Source organism: Pelecanus crispus, chromosome 2 (assembly GCF_030463565.1).
Source record: "Pelecanus crispus isolate bPelCri1 chromosome 2, bPelCri1.pri, whole genome shotgun sequence".
Classification (NCBI taxonomy): domain Eukaryota; kingdom Metazoa; phylum Chordata; class Aves; order Pelecaniformes; family Pelecanidae; genus Pelecanus; species Pelecanus crispus.
In genome coordinates, this window is record NC_134644.1 from 22,489,497 (window position 1) to 22,509,973 (window position 20,477).

At 35.7% G+C, this 20,477-nt stretch overlaps 1 protein-coding gene across 1 annotated transcript in view; it reads right to left on the reverse strand.

Annotated features, from left to right (window-relative positions):
- MALRD1 (MAM and LDL receptor class A domain containing 1) overlaps positions 1–20,477 on the reverse strand; it is a 285,717-nt gene that overhangs the window by 137,476 nt on the left and 127,764 nt on the right. The window contains exon 26 of the mRNA XM_075728156.1: positions 2,761–3,006. Coding sequence (XP_075584271.1) covers positions 2,761–3,006 — 246 coding nt within the window. The remainder of the gene's footprint in view (positions 1–2,760; positions 3,007–20,477) is intronic.

Here is a 20,477-nt window from a genome sequence, read left to right on the forward strand (position 1 = left end):
TATACTTCCCATGTTGCTCCTATACTAGTGAACCATGGCTTAGGGCAAAAAAATGACCAGATCACATTCCTTGTGTACTTGTTATATCAGGAATAAACTGGAAGCAGCTTAAGATTTGGATGGGCCTGTGTAGAAGAGTGAGAATACTTCCATGTTTCCCAGCTACTGGGATTACACGTCCTTGCCCAACAGCATTAGCTGCTGTTTTGACAGTACATCATACAATAACCGCACCTTGATAAATTTCAGGACGAAGTTTTCTGAAAGAAAACCTTCAAAATACCAAGTCACACTATACAAAAACTTGTGAAACAGGCAAATAACCTTCATACATTTATAAATCATTAGGTATCCCTAATGATTCATATTACCTTTGGCCATCTGTACTCTTTAATGTATGAATATTAACTCACATTTAAATTATTTAGTCAGAGGAAATTGCAAAAATAGATGCCTGCAGTTAATATTCTCCAGCACTGATATGTTCCTTGAGTTTATATTTTTTATTTTTAATCAGAAGTATAATAAACTCTGCAAGATTTCAAATTCAGTTTTTTCCTTTGTACAAAACCCAAATGTGTAGTTCACATAAATATAAATGTATAAATAACACACTGTTAAATTATAATTGCACATCTATTGAAGTTTGTATATGAATTAGAGAAAAAAAATTAGTTTATTAGAGATTGAGTAAAAAGGGTTCATTCTAGCTTTGACACTTCTCTGGCTACTTTACAACCATAGATGTTTGCTATAATATTATGGGATGAGAAATTTGCTTTTTCCCTGTGGTCAAGAATACATTTAACAAGTGTATTGGCATATTCATGATAATATTTAAAAAAAACCCCACACATTAGAAAATGCAAATGAACTTATTTTATCCACATCTGCTACTTTGTGTGTTAAAAAAGCCATGTAGATAAACACTACAAGATATCAAAAGCACACCATATCATGGCATCATGTCTGCTAGGAAGACGTGGCTAGACTGGGTTGGGTGCTGGGCATGCTGATGTTTGTGAACACCTGTTTAGTATTAGGCAAATGACTTCTGTTTGGAGGAAATCAAACCAAAGCAAAACAACACAACCCAACCCCCAAAAATTTCACAGTCGTCTTTGGAATGCAACTTCCCAGACTAAGGTGGCAGACAAGGGACACTCTGAAAGGCCCCTTGATCTGAATGACTGGGACCAGAACTGCAGGACAGTGGTCTGATCACAGATAGTCAAGCTTGGCTAGGAGATAATAGAACAAATCACTTAATTCCAACCAGAATGAAGTAATTCTAGTCATAAGCAAATTTCCAACATTTCAATGTTGAAAACAGATGTGCAAATAGGTGAGTTAGGATTAAGCAATTGCTAGAGCTAAGCTCCAGAGCTGTGGTTTTGGAAGTAAGAGCTGAAATTTGTCTTTGCGCAAGGACCAATCACTGAATACTGTAGTACTCTCTACCATACATGACAAAATGTTACCAGTTGAGCTGAATTTTGTTTAGGTTCTCTCATGATGAACACAATTATTAAGTGCTATCAGTTTTAACAACATGGCCAGATATCACCTTCACCTTTAAAAAATTGACCACATTAAAATTTTGAAAAGTGAAATTAATTCTAAATATATTTATTTAAGAACATAATTTCAAGACTATAGAACAGCTCTTGAGTAAGAAATGAAGAATTTGACCTGTTTGATCACTCACCACAACAAAACCACTTAACTTTCAGATTATAGTGTAAATTTCCAGGCTTGAGAATTAGATCAGCGGTAATTTTATTTGTATGTAGGGCTGATTCAACATGTATACCATGGAGATACATAAATCTGTGTTTTAACAGAACTAGCTATTTTAAAAGCCAAATGAAAGACAGGGACACATTGGCAGACAGTCCTCTTGTACTGCATCTTACTTTGAGATCAGTGAAATGCAGCCAGGCTAGACTGTCTCAAAATTTAAAAACATATGAAAACATAATCGTTGTGATTATTTCTGCCTGTTTCACACTCAGTCACCTTGGCAAGCTTTCACTTGCATATCTTCAAGTAAACTTTGGTTTTATTCAGTTTTGTCTTTCAGCAGTTCATGCAAACATTCAACAACTACTAAATACAACTACTAAATACAAGTTCCACGTCTTTGTGCTACTCTGTTGTGCAATATTTCAAATTAAGATCACTTCTGAGCTCAGCTTTGGTAACATCTTAGCCCGAGCTATGGGACCTTCAAAGGCAGAGGATGAAGGTGCGGAGCTTGTAGCAAGGACAAGAACAGATATTTTGGTGCTTTGGCCAAAACAAACCAGGAGCTGCGCTGCCACAAACAAAGGAGGTTTATTTATTTAATTTTATTTATTTAAAATTACCTAAAATTAAACTGTGAATAGTCACTGTGGGTAACTTTAAGCTTCCTGGAAATGAGCACCAGCTCTGGAGGAGCAGGACCCAGTGGATCTCAGAGCTGAGCTAACTCACCCTTACAAGCTGCAGCCAAACCAAACGCCTCTCTCCTGACAAGTAACAAATTATCTTACTTGACTCATACAACAATATTTAAAGAAGAAACAACTGAGAAACAATTTTTCCTAACTTAAAGTCATTTGACAACAGTAATTAATATTTTGATGCTGTTACTCATTTAATTCATTAAAAATGACACCCTGATTAAGCATGTTAGAACCCCCCTGCTGCCTGTGAAGGGAGGTATGAGAAGATCCATGAAAACAATTACATCTCATTTATGAACTGACAACATACCAGTTCTATTTCCAAGCGTGTGGTCCCCTGTAGGTCTAAGACTTTGAGGTGAGCTGACCCCTAGCACCCAGTTAAAATTGTCTGCCAGGGAATTTTGCCAACCACATCTGCCGTTCTCAAAGGTGCAGGAAGTTCCGCATTCCTTCTCATCTGTATTATCCCCGCAGTTGTCTTCAAAATCACAGCTTTGTTCTGGTCTGTAACACTTGCCATTCTGACATGGCCAGTAGCCATGTGAGCAGGAGCCTGAAAAGAGAAGAATGGGGGTGTCCTGGTGAATTGCATTGCCATGCAGCCCAGCAAGGTTACTGGAAGGTTACATCTTGGAGAGTTTGATATTTAGGAGGAGGAGGGTGGTTCAGAACAGTTTTGTCAAAAGCCTTTGGTTCCCCTGAAGTGCCAATCCATTATCAGTTTATTTCTTTTGTATTTTGTCAAGAGATTGCCTAAATAAATGACTGTTTCCCTTGTAAAGCCTTTGAAGGCAAGTTCCAGCAAGGCATTCCTTCACTAACAAAGCTTTCTAGTCTGACTTAATTGCTGACATTCTCCTTTCATGTGGTGTAGGATTAAAACATTTCATTTTAGTTGCGAAGTTGAGCTCAGTTTAGCAGCCCCAATTTGGAAGAAAAAGCTTTTCTATTTTAACTACAGAGGTTTGCCTTTTAATGGCTTGCTTTTTTTTTTTTTTTTTTTTTTTTTCTCCCCCAGACGAGTTCAGTGGGGTGATGCTGTCCTTTTTGTGTAGTATTCCTGGCATTATTGAGGGATAATTCTGCTATTGTACAGCCTAAAAATTGTAGGACTCATTTCACAGGATCCATTGCCAAGATTCATGTTTTCATTTCAGATCAGTTTCTGCAGGGCTGTGGATAAAAAACCAGCCCCTTCAGCACATTCTCTAATCAGGAGGGGAAACACAAAATTCTGAAATGGACACTTCCTATTTCCTTCTTCCATTCTGTTATGCCAGAAATAAATGCACAAACATAATTTTATTTTAAAATGGGAGTATTACCATACTAGCTCATCAGACATAAAATTAAAATATGCACATGTATGAAAGTTGCACAAGTATGGGAAGAATTTGAGTTAATTGGTACTGAAAATCACATGGTGCTAAAAACATGCTTCTATTACCACTACCTTAATTTAAAGGAGGACCTGATGGAGCTAAATGAAATTCACATAAGGCTGGATTTTGTTAAAAGTTCAGAATAACAGATTTATTTAAAAAAAGAAAAGTAAGAGCTGGGGTATTCAGTTGCTGTGTTGGCAACCTCCATCCCTAGGACTTTGTTTATGCTCTAAATTACAAATGCCCCAAACTAAGTAAAAAAGCATTGCCACACCTCTTTGCTGTAGGCTTTGGGTAAGGTGAAAACAAGCCTTGAATCACTAGATGTTAGCTAAAGAAAACAAGCATTAACCCCTTTTTTTTAAGTAAAAAATCCTCCTAACACATACTTATTAAAAATAAACAAACAGATAAATAAATAAATATTGGAATACCATAAAAATATATAGCAAATTTTCCAGGCAAATTACTCATTTTTAATTCCTGACATCTTAGTAACATAAAAGTATGTATCATGTTTACTCTAGAAGACCTGTGTATGATCTGTCTTTTAACAGTTGCTCAGAGAAAGGAGGCAGAAGTCCTGAACAGAAAGCAGCAAGCCAGAATGAAGGTCTGATAATGACTTAGAAAGTCAAGAACATCAGGCAAAGGTCTTCAGAGCTGGAGACAAGGAAAATGGGTAAGCTCTGACTAGAAGAAAAAGACCTTTTGGAGTTCACAGTTACAAGTTTATCAAAGCATCCATGTGATTTTTATTAGTATCTCTGAAAATGGTCCTGTCCAAAAGAATGGAATAATGGTATCGATGTACCAGTCAGTGTCTAATTATTGCAAACAGCAAGACAGTTGGAGTCCATAGAAACTTCTCTGTCAATCTGCCTCAGAATTTCAATCATTTGTGTTGTTTCCCAAAGGGTGACAGAGATTTGTTATAGAATTGCTGCCTAATTTAAATGGCTTCTATTCTTAGGAGCTAGTTATTATAACCCTACATTCCTTTTATTTGATTACACTAACAATTTAAGCAAAAAATTTATTTTGTCAGCAAACTAGGAATTTAAATTTCAGGATGCAGTCCATGCTTGGCAATACTTTTCCTTGCTATTCATCATGATCAATAATTGCAATAACTATTGCATTTTGAGGTCCCTTTGTAGCATTTCTAATTACAGGTCAAAAAAAAAAAAAAGTAGAGTTGAAAAGTGGAAGTCTTTGTTTTCTGAGGAAAAACAAAACCAAAAGAGCCATCTTGAATCCTGGCATGAATGAATCTTTTCAAGCATGTGTGATGAATGATATTACACTGTCTAACTGAGTCTGTAACGTGACTTGTTTCTGGATGTACTTCTGTAGTATGTTTTCTCTTTAAATGACATATTTCTAAGGCTTTATAACTGTAAAAAAAAAAAAACCAAACCCAAAAAACCAAACAAACCCAAAACCAAAACCAAATGAAACCCTATAAGAAAAGGCTTTTTGAGCAATTTTCCTTTCCTCACTACTTTTTCTCAATCCTAAAAATCCAAATACTCTTTTATATAGATGCTTGTGGGTATAATAGGGATATTTAATTGAGAGGAACTTCTCCTTAGCAAGGCTGAGTAACTTCTTCCTCCAAGCAGTGTTTTTTAAAGATTATTAGCAGGTAGACTTTTTGCCCTATGTGGTAACTGTATCAACACACTAGGTTGCAGTGGACCCAAAGGAGCTGTTAGTGTCTTTCAGATCAATAATCTCTGAATTGAGGAGGATTTACACAACAGAGGAAAACAGCTGTGCCAGTCAATAATCCCCTTGTTTTATATACTCTGAGAAAAATTAACAGATGGAACATTTATATTTTAAAATATGTAACTAGGACAAAGATTAATCACCTTTATTTTATAGAAGTATTTCTCTTAAATGTATTTTGAAAAAAACCACTCCTGCGAACATCACAAGACAAAATAATCTTACTAGCAGAACTGAAATATGGTTTATCTTCTACGTCAATGAACTTTGAATTGTAATAAAGATAACATGGTATATAGATTTCAGCATTGAGGCAGAACAGCAATAAATTACAGAAAAGACATTCATATTAAGAAACAGCATCTACATGTGTTATTCATGCAAGCTTCCAACTCTGTCAAGAATCATTGTGTTCTCAAGTAAGTAATTCCAGAGGGGAAAAAATTTTCTTTACCTTTGAAACCATAGACTGTATCACAACAGGACTTTTCTATGAGGTAGCTACTATTATATCACTTTATATGATAGTAATAACTTCATTGCTTGTTTAGCTCCTCTCTGAAAATACATTAAAATAAAATTTGAAATCCTCTAAAATAAATTAACTCTATTAATGTATGATAAGCTGATGCACAAGCACCCTTTTATTTATTCTTGTCTTTTACTTTACCAGATGGATATATTTGAGAAGGACTTGTTTTTTTCTGCTATCACTTAAAAGTTCTTAAGATCTTCAGATGATCTTCCTACATCTCTGTTCAGAAACACCTTATACTTAAACGTATTTTTTTATCACCCAAATTCTTTATCAGTTATTTGCTTCCTCCACAATATTTAGGTTGCCTTTTATTTCAAAATGTTTTTATCCTTTATCCTTCCCTTTATGCAGGTAATAGCTTTTTTTTTTTTTAAATACCACTTGTTACTTTGCCATTAAAATGCACGACAAGTTCTCACAAGGTGTTTGCACTCATATCTGAGTATGCAATCATTTCATTTTCACTCAGTATTGATGAAAACAAATTGTGTCATATTTGCTTGGAATGGCCATGAAAGATTCCTAAAGGAATTGTCTGATTACATGCTTATATTGAGTGACCAAGTGGAACTCAATTAATGTAATTTTCAGAGACAAGCTTAAGAAATAGCTTGATCATGTTCTGTAATTACCTGTAAGAAGACAAACACTGATAGCAGAAAGCTCTAATCAAGTAGAAAACCCCCCAACATTACAAGATCCAGTCCTGGAAAATTAAGGTTAGTGAAGTTCAAATTCAAATAAAATGATTGAGTATTTAAGCACTGAACAGGTAACCAAGGACTGTGATAAATTCTCCATCAGCTAAGGGCTTTAAATAAAGACCAATTTTTTTCCCAAGAGATATACTTTATTTTAACTAAAAATTATTTGATAAATCAAGAAAAATGTTAGATGAAAACCTAGTTAATATTATACAGTAGGTTAAATTACATGTTAATAGTAGTGCTTTGAGGTTTTAAAAATCAAAGTGCAGTTGGGGACCTTAATTTGCTTATATAATCTTGAGAATTTATAACAGGTAAATTAAATGTTTATCTATGCCTATAGTAGCTACAAAATAGAGATGAAAAACTCAGATTTCTCCATGAGATTCCAATCTTCTTGAAGCTAGTCCTTTAAATATCTTTGCTTATTGGAAATAAAGTAAGTATGATAATTAAACTGATAAAGATAAAAGAAGATCAGAACTACTAGAAAATTGCAAAACTATGATTGTATATGGGATTACACTAGTTATAATTCTACTCATAAGCATTTGACATCTAATTCTTGTAACTTACACTTGTTTCTTTTTCAATTCTTATTTTATATCAGCGTTGCTTTAAAATAACCAGCAAATTAATTAATGTTTTAGAACCACGGGAAATAGATTGGTGATAAGGATATTCCAAAAGCTGTTAAACTTGTGCTTCTTAAACTTCTTGTAGTTAATGGTATCATCTATGTTTTCCAAACCAAAATCCAAATCAAATGAATGGGATAGTTTGCAATTCTCAGAAGTACCAGAGTAACACATCAGTAGGCTTGAAAAGCTAGATCTGCTTAAAAATATTTTCACAAGATTTTATTGACATTCACATAGCTAGAAGTATATCTGTTTCTAAATCAAAGCTAGAGTTCCTGTAGAATGATAATCTGGTATAGAGGCCAGAGCAATTAATCAGCAGGCTAAGAGTTTGACATGCCAGGGATGTCTAGATCTCTCTAGATAATTTAGATCTCTGAGTTTTTCCCTGCAACAATTACTCCATTATCATTCTTGTTCTGAGTTGACACTACTGTATGACTGAATTGTATGTGTCCTTAAAAAAAAAATTTGTTACCAAGAACATCTTTCCTCTTATATCTCACCAGTATAACCCAAGGACACAGAGTAAAATGCTTTCATTACAGTTGATGATGCACAGTAATAATGACTTGTCAGTACAGGAATCTGAAAAATGCATCTAATTTCATAGCAAAGCTTTGGAAATTACAAGAATTTGTAAAGATTTTCAGAAATTGAAGTGCTGGAAAAAAAAGGACAGTTAAAACCTACTATATATTTTCAGCACTTTTTTTGTAAATAGTCTGTTTTTTCTAGGATTGAGTGCAAATGTTTGAATTTTTGGTTCTGTAAGCCTCTCAAGTACCTTGACATATTTATTTGCATTCTGAGCAACCCAAAGTTTAAAAAACAACAGCTTGAGTTCATTTGCAAGTGGGACTTTGACAAGAAATCATTAACATTCTAAGTTTCTGCCATCAGAAAGAATTGATGAAGGCTTCTCCAACAACCAGAACTTCCTCAGTTGATTCCATTACATCCATTTCCACATATAGACACAAAAGAATTCCTTTCCAGTAGTCAGATCTAGTAATATTAATCCTCAGAACCATTAAGAATCAAAAACATAAAGAGCAAGGTAGTCTATCACTGAACATTATCGTCTCTATCCATGACAGAGCACAGAAGTACCTTCTTTGTTCCATTTGCTGGTACTTTATTATTTCTCATTAGAAAAGGATGGTCATTTATCAGTCACTCAATACACTTTAAGACACGCCGAATCTGTGACATATTCAGTATGCCCTAACATTGTGCTTTGCTGTATTTAAGGTTAACAGAAATTCTCAAGAATAAGAGGAGCTGAAGTCATGATGGGCACTCAGTGCCCCTTCATGCTGAGTTTATTGGATATACTATAGGCAGGGCAGGGGAACTCTAAAAACAATATTATAAAGAATAAAAGCTTCAGTCTCAAGTGCTTAGGTGATGTGAATGTGCATTCACTCAAAAGAAATGAAAAAGCAGGTATTAACTAAAGAAGATCTTACGAGGTCTTTTTAACCCCTCCACTACTACAGTACTGGTATACTAATACTGTCAGTAATAGAAATAGTGCATATTTTCCAATGTTGCTTGAGTGATTCTACACCTATTTAGTCTATAAACATTCTAGCAGGTCAGCTTAAAAGGAAATTTTCAGTTAATCTCCAGATGGGAAACCCCCATGGTGAATAAGAATAAAATAAAATGAAACGAAACAAAATTTTGGTTTGCCTTGTTCTAGCTCAAAAAGAAAAATCCCTAAATATTCACTGCCTGAACTCCTTAGAAAAGACACAGAAAGAAGAAATGTTACTTAGGTATAAAAACAACAATCCTAAAAATATGCAAAACATTTAAAAATATCTTTTTTTTTTTTTTTTCTCCCTTCATTTGAGACTTTTAGTAGTAGTATACATTTTTAGGTCAATAGGTTTAAACGCAGTCTTGTACCTCCAGCTTTCTCGACCATAAAAGGCAGTCATAAAGACCCGGTGCCATGTGAGAATATTTTGGTGCAGCAGATCTGGAAGGAAGCCAGCCAAGCTGCCTTCTGAAGATCTCCAGGCTTGATTCCAAGTTGTAGCATGGCCTTTAGAAATACAATTCAACAGCTCACCTAAAATGTGTTGTATAACTGTACATTGAAACCTTGCCTGAGCAGCTAAATGTTATAGTGTTTTTATCAAAGTGTGGACTGATGCATAGCTGATGACATCTCTACCTTAGAGCCCAAAGTGGCTTAGTTGTGACCTCCAGTTAAATGATCCAGTTGTTATCTGATTGTTTGAAGGGTGGAAGAAGGTATGGCATTTGCATTTCCTGGTGCCTAATGCAGACTCTGGTCAGTGATTTCACTGCCTGTGTTTCAATAGGAGAAAAATCTACAGATTGAATCTAAAAGATGGCTTGAAGTAAAGCAGAAACCCATAAATCAGAACAGTTTGAGCATGAGAAATGGAGTGCACAAACTGAATAGCTGAGGTGTTTCAGAAGGGAATTTCTGTAAGGAGACCAAAGAAAGGTGGGCAGACAGTGAACTAAAAGCACCTGATGATGTTATAACTCAGGCTGTAGGAGGAGATATATTCTTTGGTTGCACTGGAATATGTGTTCCTTTTATATTCTCACCACACTCCAAGTTGTTGCTCAAAGCATATAGTGGAAGGGGGAGCTGCAGTGCAGTGATAAATCCGCTTTGTGCAACTTGCCAGAGCTGCCAGTCTGTGCTCAGTAAATGTGACAGGTGGAAAATGCTTCCCTCAAATCCCACTGAAAGCCTGACCAACCAGCTCTCATTTACAGTCACAGCCCTGACTCTGAGACCAGAGGGTGGGACACCCTCCTGGTCAGATCTAACCTAGGTGAGAGAAGCCAGTGGACATGGAGGGCCAGAACTTGAGAAACGCTGGTTCCACAGCTGGAAGTATAAACTGAAATACTTTTAGAAACCCCTTCTCTCTCAAACAAAGGCATGAAGAAAGATATGGCCTAAGCAGTAAAAGTAGAAAATAGTCCCTGAGTGATTGTATTGTATGTCCACAAGACTTCAGATGTCTTCCCAGGAACTGGCATTTTCTTTGACAAGTTAGACGCTATGACGTTGTCCAGGAATGGCTTTAAATTGGCATAAGACTGTTCACTATTCAAAGGGGAAGATAACGAATGATGTATATTATCAGTTGGGGATACCTACTATTTATGAATGTCAATCTATTCCCTTAAAGTAGTATTAATACTCAACAATACAAATGTAAATTACAAAGGAAACTGCTCCAGAATATTCTCAGTTATGTACAGATGGGATGAAAGTGTGAAAGAGCTTCAAGAAACACAATTTGTGCAGAATTTCTATAAAGAATTTCAGCATGCTTAAACTCTTTAGCAGTACTTGAGTAAGAGTCAGAGTAGGAGAAACTAAAAAAAGTCCAAAACTGATTAAACTGAATCTCATGACCCTTAAGAATCCTTCATCTCTCATTGCTCAGAAGGAATTCTTCACTCTGAGGGTGGTGAGGCACTGGAACAGGTTGCCCAGAGAAGTTGTGGATGCCCCATCCCTAGAAGTGTTCAAAGCCAGGCTGGATGGGGGTTTTGAGAAACCTGGATTAGTGGAAGCTGTCCCTGACCATGGCAGGGGGGTTGGAACTAGATGATCTTTAAGGTCCCTTCCAACCCAAACTATTCCATGATCCTATGATTCTGTGAATAAATTTCAGGATTACTGCATTTACTATATGATAGTACAAAACTTTCTATCTATGTCAGGCAGAATGCTATAGTTAGGCAGAGAGGACACGATAGTTAAAAGATTTTGTTGATGTCTTGAACAGCTTTCCACACACCTTTGAGGCTCCACTGGAACAGTCAATAGGAAAATGAAAAATGCATTATGCTTCATGGAAGAGAGAGATACCAACAAACTAATCACTCAATATCTCAAAGAAACTTAGATTCTAATATAGTCAGCTTTTCTCGTTCCTCTGTGTTACAGTCATGTTTGTTCTCAGACAATGAAAGAAAAAGATGAAAAATATACCGATAAAGTTAGTATAAGCAGTCTGAGGTGAGATTCTGCAAGCAACAACAGTTGCATTTGGAACCTGTATGCTCTAATGTCACTTCTACAGTTAATGTCTCCTAGTGTGATCAAGTAGTTCTGTTCCCTAATTTTTTTCCAGCCAGTATGAACTCTTAAGACAAAAGCATTTTTTTTATTGATTATCCTCATTTAATGTTAGCCCAATTCAGGACAATCATTTATTCCCCAAAGCAATGATAGCTTTATTAACTGTACCTCAATTCAGTATGTGTTCAGGTCTAGCAGCACTCTTTGAGGTAAGCAAATAGTAGCACATATGCTTAGCAATTGACTGAACAAGGAAAGAGCAGAAAAGTCTATGGCTGGAAAGAAAGCCCTGATGAAATTCTTTTGTCCCACTTCATAGGAAGCTGAGTTTTAAAAGAAATTGCTCAAACCACTAGGTCTAGTTCACTTTTATAAAAGGCAACAACCTCAAGCAATTCCTCTGCCTTCAATATAATCAGTAACTTTCTCCATTGCTGCTACCAAAAGGCTATTTTCAGTTTTCAGATAAGGGACCCTTTTAGCATCTGGCCTAAATTTATTCATGACCAGTTCAGATACACTGATTTGTATGCAAGCTCTGCCATTCAGCTTTCCTCTGCTCAGAAAGAAAGGTAAGGGAAGCACAGAAGAAATTACAAACAGATCTGAAACCCAAAACCCAGTACTACTGGAAAACTTCATATTTACCTGGCCTGAACCTTCATCTGAAAGTCCAACAGAAGCTGAATACTTTCTTACACCAATCTTCTTTTGAAGCCTAGCCACACAACACTAGACAACTTCAAAATGCAGGAGAATAATTTTATATCTATGCTGTGACAGAATCATGAGAAATACTTCTCCTGTGGCATTTCTGCATTGTGACAAATTAGGTGTCACTAATTTGAAGCTGGGCATCCAAATTAAAGATTTTTTTTAAAATCTAAAATACATCTCTGAGTGTTTCCAAGTTCATAAATCAGTAGATCATGCTTTGTATGCACTAGAATACTGAATACTGGCTTGGCTAACCAAACTCTCAAATTAACAATTTCAGCCCTTAGAACTCTTTATCTCCACTAAGAGGCAAATCTTCTCTCAAAACTCAGTCTTGATCCTGGGTTATTCTTCAGGGACAGAAGGAAAGAATTGTAGTAAGGCTGGGTTATAGCAGCCTTACTACTTCAGTTTCATGACTGGAATAGCTTTTTGACCAATGTATAGCACCAACTTGGAAGTCATCCTCTTCAGCTTTTACATTTGCATGCATCTGTACATCTCCTAAAAGTCACTACACAGAATCACATAAGCATCCTTCACAGAATTTGATTCCAAAAGGAGCAAGTTGTAGGATGTGTATGAATCCATCTCTGTCCCTGCCTGGCACAACAGAGCACGATTATCTCTGCTATGGAAAGGATCTTTTCTCCTTGTATGAAGAGAGAGGCAAGATTTTAAGATAGTATTTGTTGAGGATTTGTTATCCTATTGCAAAAAATTAAGATCAACGATAAAGTTTCTCTCTTGGACAGTGAATCTTTATTTGCTGTGTCAGCTCCTGTTTATTCTTGATCACTAGACAAAGTAACTTGCTATCTATCAACCTAATTAGGTTTTATATATCTCATTAAATCATTTGTGTTAAGAATTATGAAAAAGAGAGAAGTAGGCTTAAAAGCTTATGATCAAAATCATGCCTGAGTTTATCATCATGGAATAATTATAACTTGTTTTTGATATTGTCACTTGAAAGGGGACCAGCGTAGCTTTTATGCATTTTCTCAGTAGAGAAATACTTTCTTTAGAACAGAGGTTCTGCTTGCACAGAGCCTTTAGGTGTGTGTTGGTTTTTTGCAGAAGCATGAAAAATGTCAAAATATCACAAGAAGAGCTATTTCAGCCATGTTTCCCAAGTTTATAGTCTCAAACAGTTTAAGAATTAGAAGTCAGCATTTGCTCTAGGACTGTGCCAGTGATTGTATATACGGATATGCAGGGGAGAAGCAAAAGTATGTTCTCCATTGGGAGGGAAAGAGTAGATAAAACTCCTGACCTGGTGGACAGGTTGTGTTCATTTTAACTTCAAGAAATAGATAGTTAATTTTTACTTGATAATTGGCTATTAAATAGCCACAGTTAATTTCTGTTGATGAATGTCACATTTCTGTTTTTAAAAAATTAAAATAGAAATTTGCTAAATGAAAAACTATTCAGTCAAATTTAGACACAAAGAGTTGTTCTAGATAGGCATTTGTTTTGCCTGACCTTCTTCCATCTAAAACTGAAGAATATAACATTTTAAAGATTACTTTTTTTAGCCCTTCCTCTCTGCTGTCCTTCCCCCAAGGATAACATATCTTGTTATTTCCATTATGATCTTCAGTACACATGAAAAGAAAAACAGCTAATGCTTACAAGTAAACTGCTTTAATTAACTAGTTAATTATATGAAGTATGCATAGTAATAATAATGGTGATTCTTAAAATATTTTAGCTAAGCAACCTGGATTAATTAATGCTAAGATTCAGATACTAATCTTTCAATCATTTTTATTGGTCCTTATTCTATGACCATTTATCAGAGTATAAAACTAGTGTTTCAGCTTCCAGTTTCACTCAGTTCTCTATCTAGTTAGCTATTACATACTTAGCATGGAAGTATGTTATTAGAACTCTTCAGGAAACTAGAATTACTCATAAAAAAATTACATTGACATTCTGGGTCTCATTCACTGAAATTGGTGTCGCTTTTCTTCTGATGTAACACCTTGTCTTACCACATCATCCCTAAATTCATCGCATACAATAGGTTGTTTTTTGTAGAAAATAATTTCTCAAGTCAGTTTTCATCATGCTAATAAATGAATTTTTGGTATCACAGCTTTAAATGCTTGTACATTCTCTATCTAGTTACACAAAGTGGTCCAGATGATGTTCAACAAAATATGTGCTCATAAACTATATTGTTCTACAAATGTAAGCACACATTCAACTAACAAAAAGGTTTGGAATAAAAAAAACCCCTTAGAATCTGAGCAGTAGAATTATGGAAACTACTTCATCTATTTGGAAAACAATTCAGGTTTTTCTTACAACCCCATATAATTGCAAATAGCTCCGTAAAAAACAGATGATAAACAGAAAACTGGAAAATATCATATCCTACACAACTGCAAAGGCATCTGTTAGAAGACAGACATTTGGTTATTGCTATGCTAGCAGCAGACCTTGTAACTTAATTCAGTGTTATGGAATGACATTTAATACAAATATTATTTTGGAAACCTTTCTGTCAAACAAGACACATTCTAGTCTGACAAAATATGTAAATGATGCTTTACATATCCTCAGGCTGAGCTGTAATAGCATCAAAGTAAAAATGCCATATATAAAGCTTTATGCAGCCAATTCTTAAACACTTTCATCGATAAAAATCTTGTACCAAGTGTCTGTAAAAAATGGCAGTGCTGGATAAACACACAGAATATTGAAGTCTATCAGTTCAATTACACTAAAGTCCTTAAAAAAATAAAAGATCTTCAAAGTAAACACAGACTAAACAGGAAAGCATATTTGAAGGCCTTCTCCCGTAACAGCTATGAATTATTTCTAATCTCTTAATTTCCAGTATTTTGAAGGCAACACTCTGACCTTTTAAATTTTCCTCTGAAGCTGACCTGGTTATCAGCCATCATCTTCAGTCTGTGCTGTGAAACCTTTGCACGGTAATACTGGAGGCATTAGTTTCCATAGTATTACCTGGCAGAGACCATTCAGTGTGAGTCTAATGTCTTGAATCTAAATTAGTGTCTCCTTAATGCCTCAGTCTTGAATACCTGCAGTATCCAGGTGTGCAATAGCCTACTGCAGTTCTATATACAAAAGTGGCAATGACCTGGTCTGAGTAGAGACAACAAAAGGTGAGGCTGAGGTCCTGAGGTGACACCTTGTGAAAGTAGATGAAAGAAGCAAGAGGATTTCAAAGGCAGAAGATTTTGAATAGAACAGAAGGATCTAATGAAGAAAAAAATCTCATCTCTGTAAGGTGCATGTGAAAGGGAAATGCTAATCGAGCCACCCAGAGTGGCAGGTTGCAGCCACTGAAGATGACCAGAAGCAGACGTCATAGGGAGAGGACACCCTGCACAGCCGTGCCACAACAACTGCTTAGCCTACGGTTAAAGTAGTGTGTGTCACATCCCATAGATGAGATACTGCACCAGTATTATGGGAAATACTCCATATCTTCCAGCACACTAAGGCTGTCAGCCTAACTTCTTATCACTTGACAGCCGTTTCTGCTTAAGCTGGCAGCAAGGCGACTCAAAAAACATTTCTGATAAAGCAAATCTGAACCAACCTAGGAAAAGAGAGAGACCAGTAAGAGATGATGAAAATAAAGCTATGTCCAAAAGAGTTCTAAAATAAAAACTTAGCATTCAGCTTACAGGGAAACCTTTATGTTTACATGTAGGCAAGCTAAGTGTCTAAGCTGCCATTAAAACTGGTGGGGAGCTGGTTGGTACAATCGTTGGACTTCAAAGAATGATCATATCATACTAAAATAGAACCTAGAGTTTTATTTGGTTGCCCATACACAGAGCATCTCAAAATGTGTAAGACATCCTTGCTTGTCACCAGCTACTACCCCTGAAGGGCATATACTTTCCATATGTCCTGTGTTATATATATGTCAACACTGGGGATTTCTTAGACACCCTACTGCATCACAAACAACAATAGATGCCTTTATGTGTGCAATTCAGTTGTGTCAAGTGGCTGGGCAGCAAAAGAGTAATATAGTTCTGTCCTGGTTTCAGCTAGGATAATTTTCTTCCTAGCAGCAGGCACAGTGCTGTGTTTTGCATTTAGTAGGAGAGTAATGCTGATAACACACTGATGTTTTAGTTGTTGCTAAGTACTGCTGACACTAGTCAAGGACTTCTTCAGCTTCTCGTGCTCTGCCAGGTGCACAAGAAACTGGGAGGGGGCACAGCCAAGACAGCTGACTCAAACTGGCCAAAGTGGTATTCCATACCATATGATGTCATGCTCTATATAAACTGGGAGGAGTTGGCCTGGGGACAGCAATCGCTGCTCAGGGACAGGCTGGGTGTTTTTTGGTGGGTGGTGAGTTGTTGCATTATTTGCTTTTTCTTGAGTTTTGTTCCTCCTCTTGTTGTTTTCCTTTTCACCATTTTTTAAACTACTATTACTGCTACTACTACTACTATTTTTATTATTATTATTATTAATTATTTTATTTCAATTATTAAACTGTTCTTATCTTACACACGAGTTTTCTTACTTTTACCCTTCCAATTCTCTCCCGCATCCCACTGGGGGTGGAGCATGAGCGAGCAGCTCTGTGGTGCTTAGTTGCCAGCTGGGGTGAAACCACGACAAGTACATTGACTGTTCTTGTAATTTAGATACCTGAGACATCTTGCTAACACCTACATGTCCATGACATCTGATTTGAGTCTTAACTTGGAGCTGAATCCCACTCTAAATATTTCAGGTCTTAGATTAGTCTGATAAAATTTGGATTTACTTTACTTAAAGATTCATTATGCACATTAAGCTGATTTTATTTACTTCTCTCCTACCCCCCAACTTTATTTTTCACTCAGATACCTAACAATGCAGCACAGTAATATTAAGGGGTTTCCTCAAACAAAGAAGCATTTTCTAAAATAGAAAGGTGGGGAAAAGAATCTTTGCTTTCTCCAGTTTACCGACATATTCCCTCTCTGGTCTAGCAAAAGACGAAAACCTGCTAGGTTTTCTTCCCCCATGCTTGGTGAAGACCAAGAGGCCTTAGTCAATAACCTCACATCATTTTTTCTTAAGGACAAATTCTGTGATTATTGGTGACATGGTGACGCAACCTTCGCTTGTATTCTGGATAGTTGGAAGTTTCCAGAGATCAAAAAAACACTTTTTTTGAATTTCCATTTCCTCAGTTTTTTCTCCCTGTATGAGACTTGTGAGGTGGTCTGACTTGTGAGCATGAACTGAGTGTGGTCCTTCCACACTCAGGAATGCTTTATACTTTTTAGACAATTAACAGTCTTTTCAGCACTTATTTGTTAATTAATTTTGTTTATCCTATGACTAAACAGGAATTCAGACACATTTTGTGATAGCTAGGTACCTTGTGAGAGTTACAATATCATTCTACTTGGAAGGCATATTCTGTTGAAAAGTTTGAGAACAAAATAAATCATAGAATGAAAATAAGGCTGTGCAGTGAATTGCCTCAAATCTTCCTTGATAGAAAGCACTAAATATAAACTGAGTTTTCAAATAAAATTTACAAATATCTTATGCAAAATAATGTTTTCCTTTGTCTAATGTATACCATATTCAACATGTAAACATTGTAACTAGGAAAGTAAAATACAGCCCAAAGTGACTATTGATAGGTATGTGCTGAAGTGCCACTTCATGTTCTGCTTGTTTCCTACAGTTTGAGAGGGAGAGAAAAGCAGCACTCACATGCCTGTGGTCTTAACCACACATAGAAGTTTTGTTCCAGGATGTCTAGACAATTCAAATGCCCAAGAAAGGTGTACTGCACTAAAGGTAATATAGGACTAGATACTGTGAAATGTAACTTTTTTTCAGATCACCTTTGCTGGTGCAAGACTTGACTTAATAGTAAAGCAAAACCACTTGATATTTCTAAGAATGCCCTGTACTGCAGCATTATTTCTCTATTTTTAGATGTGTGAGAGAAAAGCAATAATTACACTTAAGTACAAGTAACTTGTTAGCTAGTTCTTGGAATGCAAAGTAGGGTTAGAACTTTCATGTTTTCAGTTCACCCAGGGAGAGGCAGGCTCTGTGTATGGAATATGTAACCTATAGGGAAAGGTTTGAGCTAATAATGCCAGTATCGTTGATAGTCCTGGGAAAGCTTAGATTTGATAAAAGTCTTCTTACTCAGTTCTTCCAGTACAGAGAAAAGAAAAGAGAAGAGCTATTTGACAAGGTTCTCCTTTATAAAACTCTAGTATCAGGAATTTTTCTTGCACTTTTAGGAACAGTTTGCCTTTGGTTAGAAATCTGTTCCCATACCCCAGCTACCCACTGCCAAAAGGAATCACCAGTTCACATCATGAATGTAGAGATAAATACCTGCCCTCACCAGCTGCTCAGAGACTCCATTCAAACTGCCATCACTGAAAATTAATTTCTCCTGACCTGATACTTATTTGGATGTCTGCTCTGTGACAGAGCTAAGGAAAGTTTTGGAGACGTTAAAATGTTTTGCAAAAAAGAAAAGCAAGTGCTGACAGTGCCCTATCTCCAAGGACCTTCAATGACATTGATCATATTCTGTTGTCCAATTTCCAGAGTTGTAATCAGTTCTTGGCCCAGTCCAGGCTCTGCTGTGACTGCTGATCCAAATAGTCTTTGAGCTTTATTTCACATTCAAGATATTAGGTCTGGGAACAACTAGGGGAAACATTTTATTGCTTTGAGATAAAATTATAACAACTTATGAGAAACTTCTGCAAATTATATGTGCGTTATTGTATGTACAAATATTGCAATCAGTTATGGACAGAAATATATCCTAAATCCCCAAGGAATGTTGAAAAAATGTTATTTTTAACTCCGATGTGTCTTTAACATTACAACTGATTCTAAATTTTTGTAATTGTTTTGCAAATTAGACTAGTATAAGTAAATGGGAAAATTTTTTAGTTTAGCAAATGGGCATATTGTTTTAATCTTTAAAACCATCATAAAATCTGGAAAAGCTAGAGCTCAAAAACAAAGGAGATAAATCAGAGTCCTAGTTATGAACAAACAAAATGAAGCAACTATAGAATGAAACAGGTGGACCAAAGGCAGATATTTCCAATTAAATTGACAAAGTACAGTGATTATAATTACACTGACTTGGAATTTAGCTGGGAAAAGCTTCATAGGATCAGAAAATACAACATGAAAATCCAGACATGTCTCCTTCACTGTCAATAAAAAGATAATTTTCTTCATAACACCTGGACAATATATGTAGAAGTTGTATTAAAGTGACCCATATGCATGACCATTATTAACTTTGTGTCCAGCTACTAAATCAAACTACTTATTTTACAGTATTTCCACCATTTCTCTGAAAGGTATGGAGAAATTGTATCTTGTTTCAGAAAGGAGAGAAAAAAAATTAAAAATGTCAATTTATTATTTTAAAAAGTCTAGACTATAACCATGAACTTTTCTTTTCATACTATTATATGGGTGACAACAAAAATTGCTATTTGCGTGGAATTTCATTCTAGATATATCTGAGAGTCTTTCTGTTCAGGTACTAATTAAGAAAAAAAGAAAGTTTCACAATGTACTGTATGCAATTAAGGCAATTATATAGGTATATTCTATCTTCCAAAAGTTCAGGGTCATATTAGAAATTATGAGTACTCTTTATAGGCTTGCTTTTTTGTTGGGAGCTTTTTTGGTTGGTTTTTTTTTTGTTTGTTTGGTTGGTTGGTTGGTTGTTTTTTCCCCAGAACTGGTTTTAAAGTGCTTTAGAAATTCTACTTTATTTGTTTCACATCTTGTTCTCTCAGGCAATGGTCAATGCTGGTTAATTCAAAGGAAGATATAAATGTTTTGTTACTGAATTATTTGTGCATAAGGAGATATTTTTTCCTCTTTTCAGTAGGAGACCACATTATGCACTGAAGCATAAAACATGATTGTTCTTGTAATTATATATTAGTTAGAATAACTGCCAAGGTTATTTCTATTTATGTGTCTGTAAATTTTTATAAATCTAATTATATGTGTGAAAGAATAATATAAGCAATATGCTTTGGTCTTTAGGGTACGCTTAAAAGTTTGGGGTAATATTTCAAATGAAGAGATTTTGGCAAATCTGATTTCTTGACTATTGTCTTCCTTTGTGTTTGTTTATTTTAATTTCAGCTATGTTTCTGAATTCTATAATTAGGGTTTTTTCCCTTTGTGA